The sequence below is a fragment of the Penicillium verrucosum genome (genome assembly GCF_028828655.1).
Source record: "Penicillium verrucosum strain IBT 35672 chromosome Unknown utg000002l_segment0_segment0, whole genome shotgun sequence".
Taxonomy (NCBI): domain Eukaryota; kingdom Fungi; phylum Ascomycota; class Eurotiomycetes; order Eurotiales; family Aspergillaceae; genus Penicillium; species Penicillium verrucosum.
This window is the reverse complement of record NW_026643211.1, coordinates 131,861-145,386: the sequence shown is the minus strand read 5'-3', so window position 1 is coordinate 145,386 and position 13,526 is coordinate 131,861. Positions and strand designations below refer to the sequence as shown.

General features: G+C 42.8%; 5 protein-coding genes across 5 annotated transcripts; 2 read left to right on the top strand and 3 right to left on the bottom strand.

Moving 5' to 3' along the window:
- Positions 1–93: 93 nt before the first annotated feature.
- N7516_005687 (putative C2H2 finger domain protein) lies at positions 94–2,421 on the top strand (the record flags this gene model as incomplete). Its single annotated transcript, XM_057218407.1, has 1 exon — positions 94–2,421. One exon carries the CDS (start codon positions 94–96, stop codon positions 2,419–2,421), a length of 2,328 nt encoding a protein of 775 aa, XP_057072498.1.
- Positions 2,422–2,656: 235 nt separating this feature from the next.
- Positions 2,657–3,490, top strand: N7516_005686 (uncharacterized protein; the record flags this gene model as incomplete). Its single annotated transcript, XM_057218406.1, has 5 exons — positions 2,657–2,659; positions 2,844–2,997; positions 3,103–3,243; positions 3,307–3,399; positions 3,462–3,490. 5 exons carry the CDS (start codon positions 2,657–2,659, stop codon positions 3,488–3,490), a joined length of 420 nt encoding a protein of 139 aa, XP_057072497.1.
- Positions 3,491–3,680: 190 nt separating this feature from the next.
- Positions 3,681–4,214, bottom strand: N7516_005685 (uncharacterized protein; the record flags this gene model as incomplete). Its single annotated transcript, XM_057218405.1, has 1 exon — positions 3,681–4,214. One exon carries the CDS (start codon positions 4,212–4,214, stop codon positions 3,681–3,683), a length of 534 nt encoding a protein of 177 aa, XP_057072496.1.
- A 540-nt stretch (positions 4,215–4,754) lies between these two features.
- N7516_005684 (M3 family metallopeptidase) lies at positions 4,755–7,164 on the bottom strand (the record flags this gene model as incomplete). Its single annotated transcript, XM_057218404.1, has 2 exons — positions 4,755–4,961; positions 5,030–7,164. Coding segments are annotated over 2 exons (2,328 nt in total), but the record flags the coding sequence as incomplete, so codon positions are not given.
- Positions 7,165–7,908: 744 nt separating this feature from the next.
- Positions 7,909–8,854, bottom strand: N7516_005683 (uncharacterized protein; the record flags this gene model as incomplete). The annotated part of the gene is made up of 3 exons (XM_057218403.1): positions 7,909–8,556; positions 8,613–8,789; positions 8,852–8,854. The coding sequence occupies 3 exons, from the start codon at positions 8,852–8,854 to the stop codon at positions 7,909–7,911; spliced, it is 828 nt and encodes a 275-aa protein (XP_057072494.1).
- Between the last annotated feature and the right edge of the window lie 4,672 nt (positions 8,855–13,526).

Genomic DNA, 13,526 nt, shown 5'->3' with positions numbered 1-13,526 from the left:
ACTCATTTCTGCTCTCTATTGGACCCTAGTTTCGTGTTCAGACATTCTTTTCCAATCCACTCTCTAGGTGATCACCGTGCCATGGCATGAAAAATGGAGATCGACGGTCAACCCTCCAAGAGACGGCGACGCAGTCGCAAAGTTCTCTCCGATCGCAAGTTTGAATGCACCTTTGAAGGCTGTGGGAAGAGCTATTCTCGCGCCGAACACTTGAGCCGACATGCACTCAACCATACCCCAAAACAAATTTATCGCTGCGACTTCCCCAACTGTTACCGGTCGTTCGTGCGACAGGACCTCTGCACGCGCCATCGTGAACGTCACACCACCAGCGGTTCCCAGCTCCAGAAACGAGATCATTTCACCGAGAATGACACGAAAACTTCACCGACTTCCTCGCCTGCTATCACCGCGTCCGAATACTTTGTTGGCTCGGAGGAGCGCAAATCTTCGGTGACAACATACCCCCTCACCACCGGAGTGGAGAGCAATGAGATACCAGTGGACCAATACGCGGATTTTCCGGCGGTGCTGGACCAGCCCGATAATCTCATCGACCTCGACTCCATGTCCTACCCGATCTTTGGCGGGGAAACCTATAACCGATCACCATTCGCTATGGCAGACGATTTTGCAGCGTGGCTATTCAGCGAGCCACTCGCGCCGTTGGGCTATGGAATGGTACCACTTGTTCAGAATCAGTTCTACATGAACGAGCCTGCATATAGCGACAACAATTTCTGCTCGGTGATTCCACAGCATCCAATGAGCGTGACGAGTATTCTGGACTCGGGGGCACCTCCGGCTGTCATCTCAGAGGGCAAGCGTCAGGAGCTGCTGCACTTGATGTCGACGAGATTCAATGAAGCGGCATATGCGGCGGGCACTAAACGCAAAGATGCGCTGATGGACGGGGATTTGAATAATGACCGACATGCCTTGAGCTTGCGCATGATGCAGACGTACATTGGATCCTATTGGTACCACTTCCATGCACAACTTCCAATGTTGCATCAGCCAACATTTAGCGCTGATCGTACCCCGATTTTATTACTACTAGCGATTATGGCGATTGGCGCGGCAACGTTGGATAAAATTCATGGCCAGGCTGCTACCGAAGCAGCGGCTGAATTGGCTAGCTTCATTGCCTGGCATTTGCGTTGGGAGATCTTTATGGATGCGGACTTTCGTCCACCGGCTAAGCTTTGGGTGTTCCAATCTCTGTTACTACTTGAAGTTTACGAGAAGCTCTTTTCTACACGCGCATTACATGAACGCGCACATATCCACCACGACACAACACTCACGCTCATGCGTCGAGGTAGTTCGCTCATCGGTAACTTTTCATTTGCTACCCCGGAAGCCAAAGAAGAAGACGAGTCATGGGCAACCTGGATCAAGGCTGAAGCGACCCGGCGCGTGGCATTCGCCGCCTTTGTATTGGACTCAACGCATGCCACTATGTTCGGCCACTCGGCCAAAATGGTGGCCCATGAATTGCGGCTGCCATTGCCCTGTGATGAGGCGCTGTGGGGTGCAACAAGCGCTGCTGAGGTCGCTCGCGTTCAATCTAGTCTGCAGTCGCACGGTGTGCGGCCAGTTATGTTCCTCGACGGTCTCAAGCGTACACTCAATGGCCAACCCGTCCGGACCAACGCGTTTGGGCGAATTGTTATCATGTCAGGCTTGCTGAGCGTCTGTTGGCATCTAAACCAGCGAGACCTGCAGATTAGCTCGCTTGGTGTGGGCCAGGCTCTTGGGGGACGAGATAAGTGGCGGACAGCACTTCTTCGAGCATTCGATAACTGGCGCCGCGACTTCGACGAAGCCTTGGGCCCGTCGACCACATCCGAGTCGCGCAATGTGCTGCATGGGCTGGCCCATATGGGCTCCCATGTCGATATAGCCGATCTACAGATCTTTGCAGGCGCTGGCCGGTTAATGGGACGGTCTATCACAGCGCGTGACTACGGCGCCGCACGAGAAAAGACCGAGAAATGGGCAACAAAAGCTTCGGCGCGGGATGCCACATTCTACGCTCTCAAGTTCCTAGCTGCCTGTTTTTTAGATCCGGATACACCGCCTGGGGAGTATGCTGCACGCGATGACTATCTGTTAAACCGGCCGTGGGTTATGTACTTCGCCGCGCTGGTGGTATGGACCTACGGGTTTGCGCTGGATGGACCCTTGCGACCTCTCCCTATTCTCACGACGGTGGCCGACCGGGAACGCGACATGCAGGCTTTCTTGTCTCGCATGGGCGAAATCCAGGAACCCAACGAATTGGAGGCCATGAGTGGACGCAATGGGTGTCTCGGTCTGTTAATGATTCTCCGAGACTCCTTTGCCAAACCACGGTGGGAGTTGTTAGGAGAGGCGGCGCGGCTGCTGGACAGCTGTATCGCAAAGCTGCAGTCGTAGCATGTATGATGTTGTTGATATACCAAATGATTATGTTTCTATTATTTTATGATTTGGCCCTCTATAACATAAAGTATGCACTATAAGTATACAACCCCTGTAAATAGCGCCATGTAGCGTTGCCCTAACAACCACCGTCGATCCCACACCAAGTTCCCCCTCCCCGACCTTCACCTCCTAATCTGCATTTTTGTTTCCAATCTCCAATACTCCAATTTCTAAATATCCAACTAAAATGGTGAGTTTCTCAAATTCCTCACTGTTGATGGACTTCCTATTCCAGCGGTTCGCCCCTTCCAAGGTTTCCGCCTATGTAACCACACGGAATCGCCCGTATCCCCTCGGATCTTCCCCCCTCACCTCCAACCGTGTCATTAAAGCATTGTCTCTACATCTTCATCATGGCTAATAAACACGATCAGGCCTCTACAAACTACAAGGAAGCGTTCTCACTCTTCGATCGCCGTGGTACCGGCCGTGTCGCTGGTGACCTCCTCGGTGACCTGCTCCGCGCTTGCGGTCAGAACCCCACGCTGGCTGAAATTGGTGACTTGGAGAAGTCTGTCGGTGGTGACTGTATGTTTTAATTCCTTGATTTGGATATTGTTTGGTGGATTGGTCGACGAGATCGCGCCTCATCCTCCATCACAGGAGAATCCCTGGCTAACTCTTTCTGTCTAGTTGACTTCGACTCCTTCCTGAAAGTCCTCAACCGCCCCGGTGGTTTCCGTGAGCCTGGTGAGCCGGAGGAGTACTGTCGTGGATTCCAGGTCTTTGATAAGGATATGACTGGATTTATTGGTGTCGGACAGCTGCGCTACAGTATGTTTCGTCCCCGGATAATATGCGCTTGGAAGGGACATTGCTAACATTCGGCATTTGCAGTTCTCACGAATCTGGGCGAGAAGATGTCTGACGATGAAGTCGATGAGCTGCTTAAGGCTGTTGACACTAGCTCCGGAGAGATTAACTACACGGGTATGTTCTGAGCCCAGAACGGGTTATATATGTGAAATTGCATCTACTAACTCTCTTCCTAGATCTTGTCCGTACTATCCTCGCCAACTGATACCCCGATATGATTAACGTTCGATATGGAAATGGCTTTGTCTTGAGGGATTGAAATTCGGCGCGTTGGAACCTTCGTCTTGTATGTTTTTTTATTTATCAAATACACTGTATTATTCTGCTTCAGGGGGTATCGCTTTTGGTAGAATGTAGATATAGTAGATCTACTTCTGTACCTAAATTGTACACATCTAAATAGCCCACTCCCTCCACTCCCTCTCCCCAACCCCCTCACCCCCCAACTTCTCCGTCTCCACAACAGCCCCAGGAAGAAGATAAACAGCCGGCGGCCGCTCCTCCTGTTCCCCATCTCGCACCCCCACTCCTCGATCGCCAGTAGACGCCCAATGCACCCGATCCAAATAATACCCCACAACAACCTTGCACCGCCCACACCTCAAAAGAATCCTCTTCTCAATCCCGTCTTCCCGTCGGATCACCGTCGCCCGTCGGTCCGGGATCGTAGTGGCGAGGAGGAGCGTCGTGTGGCTAGAGGTATGTCTAGTTTTGCGCGATGGTGTTTCTGTTGCCTTGGCTTCTTCTTCGAGATCCGCTTCCACTTCCCCGTCTGTTGAGTTCTTGCGTTCGAGTGGTAGGATTAGCGCTTTGTCTTTGCCTTCGCCGCTGCGTCGGGGTAGTGTGCTTATGTTGCGTGTTGTTGCTAGCAGGAGATGGTTGCAGAAGCGGCAGTGTTGGGTTTGAATTGGGAGGCGTTGGTCTGTCATTTTGGGAGGTTGGTGGCGTTGTGCCGTGGGTGGATTTTTGATTTCGCACTTTTGAGCTGATAGGAATCGAGAAGCTAGAGCTGGTGTGTACAGCCAGATATCGATTATTATGTCGGTGATCCGAATTGATAGCTGGGGTCTTGGTTAGTCATTTGCGCGGGTTTGGGCCGGGATTATCTTTCCGCTGGAGGTTAATCAGTAGGCACTTACCGGTGATTGGATGGATGTGTTTAATCTGAGACTCTGTGCTGTCTTGTATGCCAAAGTTCCTAAAACGAGGAAAAAGAGAGCTGTTGAGTTGCGAAGAACTGCAGAATAGCAAGGCGGTGTGCTTATCAGTATAGTATCAGCCATGTACAAGTTCAAGCTAACTAGTTAACTAGTTAAGTTAGTTACAATATAGTTAGTTAGTTTAAGCTAGAGAAGTTATTTATATGCCGACCAACATTCATGAGCACAAAATATGCATTCGTATAACTCTGATATAATTTAATAAAGATATAGTGTATAAAGGCGTTCATAAGCTCCAATAGCTGTAAATGCTGCGTACCACTTTATGCCAATCCCAGGTCCTTATAGAATGCATCAGTCTGAGGCTCACGACCCAAGAATTCGGTCAGAGTCTTCATCTCATCTTGGCTACCACCCTTCTCCAGAACCTGGTAGCGGTAGCGACGGCCAGAGGCCTTGTTCATGGGATCGCTCTTGAAGACAGTGTAAAACATGTCGGTGGAGTAGACTTGGGAGCTGTAGAACAAAATCATGAGTATTTGAACAATATAGACCCACCAGACAGAATCAACTTATAAACTTACCTCAGGTATCCGTAGTATCCGGCGTCGTAACCTCCGATCAAATGTCCGAAGGTCGCCTCGCCGTGACCCCACTCGCTGCCAGCGCCCTGAACTTCTGGTCCGTCCAGCTGGGTAATCTCCTGGCGGAGTCGGTTGTATGTCGCAGACAGAGGAAGAGCCTCAATGTCGGCGTGGGTCTTGGGCTCGTGCACGGTCATGTCGAAGATGCCGAAGTGCAGCTGGCGCAGGTTGAACAGGGAGTCGTTGACGTGCTTGGTGCGGATCAGGTTCTCAATCACATCATCGGGGATGCGCTCTGACGGCTGGCTGGCGGTCTTGCTCTGCTGGGCCTCCTGCCAGCTAGAAAGGTATTCTGGGGAGAGGGTTGAGTAGTGTCGGCTGAGAGAGCGCAGCTGTGAGGGTTCCCAGCACCAGTTCTCCAACATCTGGCTGGGTGCCTCGACAAAGTCCCGCACTGTGCTGGTTCCGTGGAAGCGGGAGTAGATGGTTCGAGACACGAGGTCGTGGATGCCGTGGCCTAGTTCGTGGAATAGGGTCACAACCTCGTCGTGCTTGAGCAGACTTGGCTTCTTAGGTTGGGGCTTGGTGAAGTTGCACACCAATGCGGTGGCAGGGAATCGGCGGTTACCATCCTTATCAACGAAGCCCGGCTGCAGGTTGAAGTTGGCTGCATGGCCATACTTGCCCTCGCGAGGGAACAGGTCCAAGTACAGGTATCCAACGAACCCACTACCCTCGCCCTCATCGTTCCACACTGTGAACACTTGGACATCCTCGTGCCAGACGATATCATTGCCCTGGCCAGTCGGGGCAATAGCCGCCCGATCCTCACCAATGATCTCAACAAACTCCAAACCGAACAGCTCCTCGAAAATCTTCAGCATACCATCAATGGTTGTCTGCAAGGGGAACCACTCAGCAATAAGCTGTTGATCCAGCGAGTAGTCCTTTTCGAGCATGAGACGGTCATAGAACCGGTGGTCCCACAGGTAGTAGCGGCCATCGGCCTTGGGGTCCGTGCCGTTCTTCAAATCCAGCAACTTCTGTATCTCCTTCTTACCGCCAGCGGTCAGTCTGTCCCGAAGATCACCCAAGAACTTGTTAACAGTCTCTGGGGTCTTGGCCATCTTATCCTCGATACGGAAGGCAGCGTGGTTGGGGTAGCCGATCAGACGGGCCGCCTCATCACGGAGCAGGATGGATTCCCGGAAAAGTGGCACGTTCTGGTTGCACTTGTTCTCGTTGGCAATCATGACTTGCCGGCGGGTCTCGGGGTCGCTGGCGTATTTCATGGTGGGGAAGAGGTCAGGGTACTTGAACGACAGCCAGAGCTTGCCGGCGTTCTCGCCCTCGCCCTTCTTGAGGCCGTCTAGAACGTCCTTAGGCACACCAGCCAGCTGCTCGGGGGTAAACCAAATGCCACCGTTCTCCTCGTTCAAGTTCTTCTGGAATTCAATGCTCAGCTGACTCAGTCGCTTCTTGATCTCCTTGAAGCGGAGTCGCTGAGGGCCAGCGGGCAAGCCAAGTCCATTGCGCACAAAGTCCTTATGTTCCTTCTCCAACAGACGGCGTGACTCCGGATCGAGAGACTCGTTGCGGCGCAGTACGGCGTCAACCAGACCGAAGACATCCTCACGCATGACCGCCTCAATAAAGAACTCATCCATCAGCTCTTCAGCCTTGGAAGAGGCATCCCGCAGCTTGGAGTCGGTTGACACAGCTTGGTAGAAGCCCAGGATGTGTGACTCTAGTCCCATCTGGTTGTCATCTTGGGCAAGGGGACGGATAACGTTGGCAAAGGTTGCGGCTTCGGGTTTGATCTCCGCCACCACCTTGTCCTGGATGGCACGCGAGCTCTTGATCAAGCGCTCGGCATCAGCGGTTAGTGACTGCGGGGTTGCGGTAAAGATAGGCGGAGCCTGGGGTGGCTTTCGGAGGTGAGCGGGGGCCATGCTGGAGGTCGTCAATAGTCGTGTTGGTACGTTGGTACGTAAGTGGCCCAGCACAGATGAGAGGCGGGCGGGGAGACGGAGGAAGGGCGCCACGATGATGGCTAAGAGGAGAATAAGGAGATGGAAACGAGCGGTGAAAGCAATGATGGGCGGGGATTGGATGCGGTGTAAAGTGGGAGGGGACACTTGGAGATATGGAACTTGTCAGGTGATCTGAAGCTGATGAGCTGATGAGATATCTACACTCTCTTGGCGTTTGTTTTCTGCAATGTCTTTACATATATGAAGTACTTCTATCTAACTACTGGTATTATATAGATGGTTAAAACAGTGGTAATAAATTACTGACCTATTGCCTTCTTACAGCTGGCCGTAATGAGTAAAAAGTAGATAGAAACCACATCTTGCTAGTTAATTATAGTTATCCTTTACCTACATCTAGAGCGGGTTCCAGGTACTAGTATTCTGATAACCAACCACAGCTGCCTGAGGCATCAAGAATTTCCAAGGTTATATTGAAACTATGAAGCTAAGAAAATGAATGAACAATTGAACAAGTCAAGATACAATTATTGGAGGCGCCAGGGCCTTCATGTACCTTAAGCAGACCAAATTTGATATTGCCGCTACATGGTTCATACGGGTTTTTTGCTTTATACATATTCATCTGCAGAATGAACGTGGTTTCTGTCAATCGACGTAACATGTGCTTATTTCGGTTTTTATCGCTGACATTGCAATTCCTCCTTCAGCCACTTAGCGCAATTGAGTTTCCGATCTAGAGGCTCTTTATCAAAGTCCCAAATCTCAACCAATTGTATACGAAGAAAGCTCTCGGATGCCCAAGTCAGATTTGAAAATTTCACACGGAGTTGTGGACAAGAGGTTGGCATCGAAAACAAGACGCATATGTCTGAGTCTTTTGAACTACTTCAGTAGCTGGACACATCTCAAAACGTGAAGAGCGGGTAAGCGCAAGTCAATATCTTCAGGGCTCGGCCTGAACTCCGAGTCGCTACTGCTGAGCCAAAAGAGCTCCAATGATTCAACGTTATTACGGCCGATTTCACCGATCGAGATTGCAAATTTGATGAAACTATCTATATCATCCCAACGGAAACCAATCGTTCGATATACGAATGGCAGTGCATCTTGACGCATCTGTTTGTTGACCAGCAGAGAGTGGATGTTCTGGCTCAACGGGAAATAAAAGCCACTCAAATCGCCAACCGACCTAGGAAACACGTAGGCGAGAAACTCAGACGGATCTCTTTCTTCCCATTCTTGCTTTAGGATGGCGAGATCAAGAATATCTAATCGGAGTTCGTGAGGAAGGCTCATCGCATTTCCATAGCCCTTATCAATGGGATTCTTTTCTAGCTGCAGGTTTGTTGAGTCGATGATGCCTGGAGTCACCGTTACCTTGGTCATTAATTTGATTTTAGACGCCTCCATTTCGGTCAATATGAGGGGTAAGACCAATCCAAATGAAAATTGGACGTCTAATGAGAACACAAAATATCCAATATCAGCGCGACGGTTTAGTTTGATAGTGGCTTCGTCGCTGGTAAGCGACTATACTCGAGTCAGACGAAACATAGTAAAGGTGGGCTGAAGCGAACGGGACTTACATGAGTCTCGCCCAGCCTTGGAAGCAAAGAGTCAGGGACTATTTGACGCTCTTCGTATTTATTTCTTCGATGTTCTAGCAGCTCCTTTTCAGTCCGTTCGTAGATATTTTTGGAGAGGGGTGAAAGATCCGAGTAAAAGCGCTCTTCCTCGTGGATATCATCACTTATGACCTCGACCTGGAATTGGGGTGTGGTGGTCTCTCGGCCCGGCCCGGATTCTGATAATAGTCTTACCGAACCATTCGCAGGATACGTCAGCTCATAATTCACCACATCTAGAGGCTAGAGCCCTAGAGCAAAGGATTGCTTGGTAATTGTGCTAAGTTTCAAGACATTGTGGACTAACTACATAACTAGTAACTAAATTAACGATATATTCTAGACTATGAAGGCCCACTATGAAGGGCCTTTAGGGGAGGTATGATCAGAGTGCTAAGGGCATATACAATACAAAATTACTACTACGAAGCAATTACAACTAGCACTGCGTATGTATTTAAACTAAACTATGAACCTTTATCTATAGTTCTAAATCCACTAGCTATATAATGTGCGTAGCCTAAGCGAGATTATATATATTAGACCGGAGTCCCGCAATACTCCCGCAGCACTCCTATAGCACTCCTATAGCACTATAATATAGTGCTATAATATAATGTATTTCGGGGTCTATATTATCCCCTTATTCTATATAGCTGCCTAAAGTCCTATTTTCTAACCTCCGTTAGAAAATAGACAGTATATTAAGTCATTATACACAGCCTTCTATACCCTATATTTCTAACCTCGGTTAGAAAATAGACAGTATATTAAGTCATTATATACAGCCTATACAATATATTAATTATAAAGATTAAAATAAGATATAGGGTAATTCATCCGGTCGTAGTACTATACTATTTAAAAAAAGGGTAAAATATAGGCTTTTACTATAGAAAAATAAAATCGAAACTATAAGGTAGAAACGGGAAGGTATATATATAGAGTAAATATATATATCTATACATAATACCCGTATATTCTCTTCTATATAATATCAACTACTAATTCTATACTATTTTAGGCTGATTTTACTTTAAATCTATATTTGTATAGTACTTAAAGCTTTTAATCTATTTTTTAAACGTGAGTTGATACGAATCTTAGTAGTAAGTGACTATAACTGCCTCCTAATACTAATATATAAGTAAAAAACAGTAATTTATCAAAATAAGTCAGCATTTTATCCATCCATTTTGGGTAATCCTTAGCAGAATTATACTAGCGCAGCACTAAAACTGGTGCTGCGACGGTGCTGCAGCACTTGGTGCCGCAGCACCATACAACAGCACCAAAATTGGCTTAGTCCCGCAGCACCTCGCAGCACCATATCGCAGCACCAAAATTGCCTTGGTGCTGCGGGACTTGTCAAGGCCTAATTACTAGCTTCTACGCTACTATCTATATAAGTATATGTCGAACGAAGGAACAGAGCAAGTGACTTGATACCAAGTTCTTACTATATGGAGCAAGTGGTAAAATGAGTGTAATTCTTGAGAAGTGCAAAGTCTTCTCTCTATATATCCCTAAGTGCTTACTAATAAGCAAGAAGTGGGTCCTACTTATATATAAAGAGAAAATCTAGTAATAACGGGACGGGTAAGGAGTTATTCTAGTCGATATACCCCCCTAGGAGCTACCTTCTAGTACTCTAAAGTTCTTTCTATTAAATAATCTATTTATCGACTAAGTACTAGATATTAACTAGCCTAAGTACTTCGATAAATACTTTATAAGCTTACTTTAGAAGGAGTTTTATAAGGCTATCTATCTATATATCGGTAGTAGCTACCTACTATATCGTAACGTATCCTTTATTTATTTCCTAACGAAGCTAATAATAATAAATATCGATATATTATAACTTAGTATAAAATTATAGCTATTCTTTAGTAAGTAAATCTATAGTTTATTAGTTATTATAATCGATCGAGAGTCTAATATTATAATTAAGATCGACTATATAAAAAAGCCTTTTTTATTATATAACTATCTTACCGGCTTCTAAAATAGTAAGTAGCTCTATCTTTATAGTTAATATTATTACTATCTTTTACTTACTTATCTTTTAATTAATAGTAGCTCTAAAAAGCTTATAAAAAAAACCTTCCGAACTTTTCCGATTAATATAATTACTAAAGAAAGTATCGCTTAAAAAAAAAAAGAATAGGCGTAAAATATATTAGATAATATTTAAGAATAAAAAAATAGATATTATAAAGATACTAGATTAATCGATTTATTATTTTTTAATACTTAAGACCTAGATTTATAAAAAACTTAATTAAATAATTAACTACCTTCGCTATATTTAAATAAATAATAATAGTTAGATAAAGAGTAGAACCGAGCTTCTATTAATATTTATAGATCTACTTTTTACTTATTATTCTAGTAAATTTTATTATTTTATTTATTAGAAATAGGATTTTATATTTATAATTATAAGTAAGACTATAATAGATCGCTATAAAAAAGATATATAAATCCTAATAAAGCTAAAGTTTATACTTAATAATATCTTAAAAAATCTTAATCCTAAGAAACTAAATAGCTTCTCTTATTTCTTAGAGCTTTTAATAATCTTTAAGATCTTATTTTAATTAAAGAGCTTACTAATACTTTATCTAGTAAAAGATAATAATAATATTATCTATATAAAAAAAGATAATTATATCTTTATTTATAAATAAGTAGAGATCTTTAGATATAAAGATAAATCTAAGCTTTTTAAGTATATATATAGCTTCTTATTATTATAGATATAGCGACTTCTTAAGTTTATAGAGTACTTTTTATAGTCTCTAGATATTATTTCTATTATAAAAGCCTTTAAATATTTAAGTATAAATAATATTATCGAGATTACTATTTAGGAATATATTAATAGTATTAAGCTATATTATATTAAAATTAAATATAATAATAAATATAAATATAGCTCTTATTATTTAAGTAGTAAGTATTACTACTTTTTTTTCTTTAGAATTAATAGTTTAAAGATTACTTTTTATATAAATCCTAGCTTTTAGCTTAATTAAAAAGCTATTATTATTAAATTTATAGATAAATATCTAGATTAAAAGAAGTATCTAAATACTTCTATTTTATAAATATAATTCTATTTTATATATTTTTTTTATCTTAATTAATTTAGCTTTAAGCTCTATAATAGCGAAGAAGTCTTTAGTAAATAAGTAATTAAGTATCTCCTTTTATATTTATAACTTTAGAGGAAGATCGTCCTAATATCTATTTAACTAAAAATAGTTTACTAAAAAGCTAGTTATAAATATTATAAGTATTAGTTTAAACTTATCCTTAGGGCTATTATAAATAAGATAGCTTATTATATCTAAGTTTTTATAGACTCGTCTTTATCGTCTATCTTAGAGTATATTAGATAATATAATATCTCCTTAGATAAGTATTTTTAATAAAATAGTAGTTCTTAATATTTTAACTTTAGAGAAAATATTAGATACTTATTAAACTAATAAATTATATTAGTCCGGTTATATTTAATAAAATAGTACTATATCTTAATTATCTTATTTTTATAGAATCTATTTTTATAGTTTCTTTAGAATAATTATAGTAAAGAGCTTATTATCTAATATAATAGATATATAAGATACAGCTATTAATAGTAAAGTAATTAAAGAAGCTTCTTTATTTTATAAAAATAAGATCTCGATTAGTTATAAGCTTTATAAAGTACTTTCTAGTAAAGAAATAGTATTTAATAATAGTAAAGATATTATATAATAGTATTAAAGATCCTTCTTTCTTTATTTATTTTTAGTAATATAATCTTACTTCTACTCTAAAGGATCTTAGAAAGTATAATCTTACTCCCTATTCTAAAGATTATTTTATATAATTAATATTATATTTATTTAGCGAATCGCTCGCTCTAATTTTATATTAAGTTTATTTTTATTAATAATATTAGCTATCTACTCTTAATAAATCTTTAGTAATTCCGAAGGATACTTTCTATAATTTAGATTTTTATCGAAAGTAGTATTATAAACGAACTTATAATTATTTATTTAAAGAAACTAGACTTTCTAGATACCAGCTACCCGTAAGCGACCACTTGGGGTGGATACGCATACGGGTGATATTTTGCTGAGCTTAGCAGAAGCAAAAGGATTTAGCTTTCAAGAAGGCTTAAGAAGATACCTATAGCCAGGTCTATATAGGGATATAGGCGATAAAGAGTAGTAGGGGAATTTAACCTCCTCCCACCCCCCACCCCTAAGGGGTGGGGGGGTAGGGGAGGAATTATAATACTTAACTAAGATATTAGTCCTAGAGAGAGAGTATTAGCTATATAGGCAGCTGCTAAGCTAGCTAGTAGCTAGATTAGTAGCTAGTAGCTAGATTGGGAGCTAGGAGCTAGATTAGTAGCTAGGAGCTAGGTTAGTAGCTAGGTTAGTAGCTAGCTTAGTATCTAGTAGATAGTTTACTATCTAGGCTACTATCTAGCTTAGCAGCTAGTTTAGTAGCTAGTTTAGTAGCTAGTTTAGTAGCTAGGTTAGCAGCTAGCTTAGTAGCTAGCTTAGTAGCTAGCTTAATATCTAGTAGGTAGTTTACTATCTAGGCTACTATCTAGCTTAGCAGCTAGTTTAGTAGGTAGCTTAGTAGGTAGCTTAGTAGGTAGCTTAGTAGGTAGCTTAGCAGCTAGCTTAGTATCTAGTAGGTAGTTTACTATCTAGGCTACTATCTAGCTTAGCAGCTAGTTTAGTAGCTAGCTTAGTAGCTAGCTTAATATCTAGTAGGTAGTTTACTATCTAGGCTACTATCTAGCTTAGTAGGTAGTTTATAGCTAGCTTAGCAGCTAGCTTAGCAGCTAGTTTAGTAGCTAGT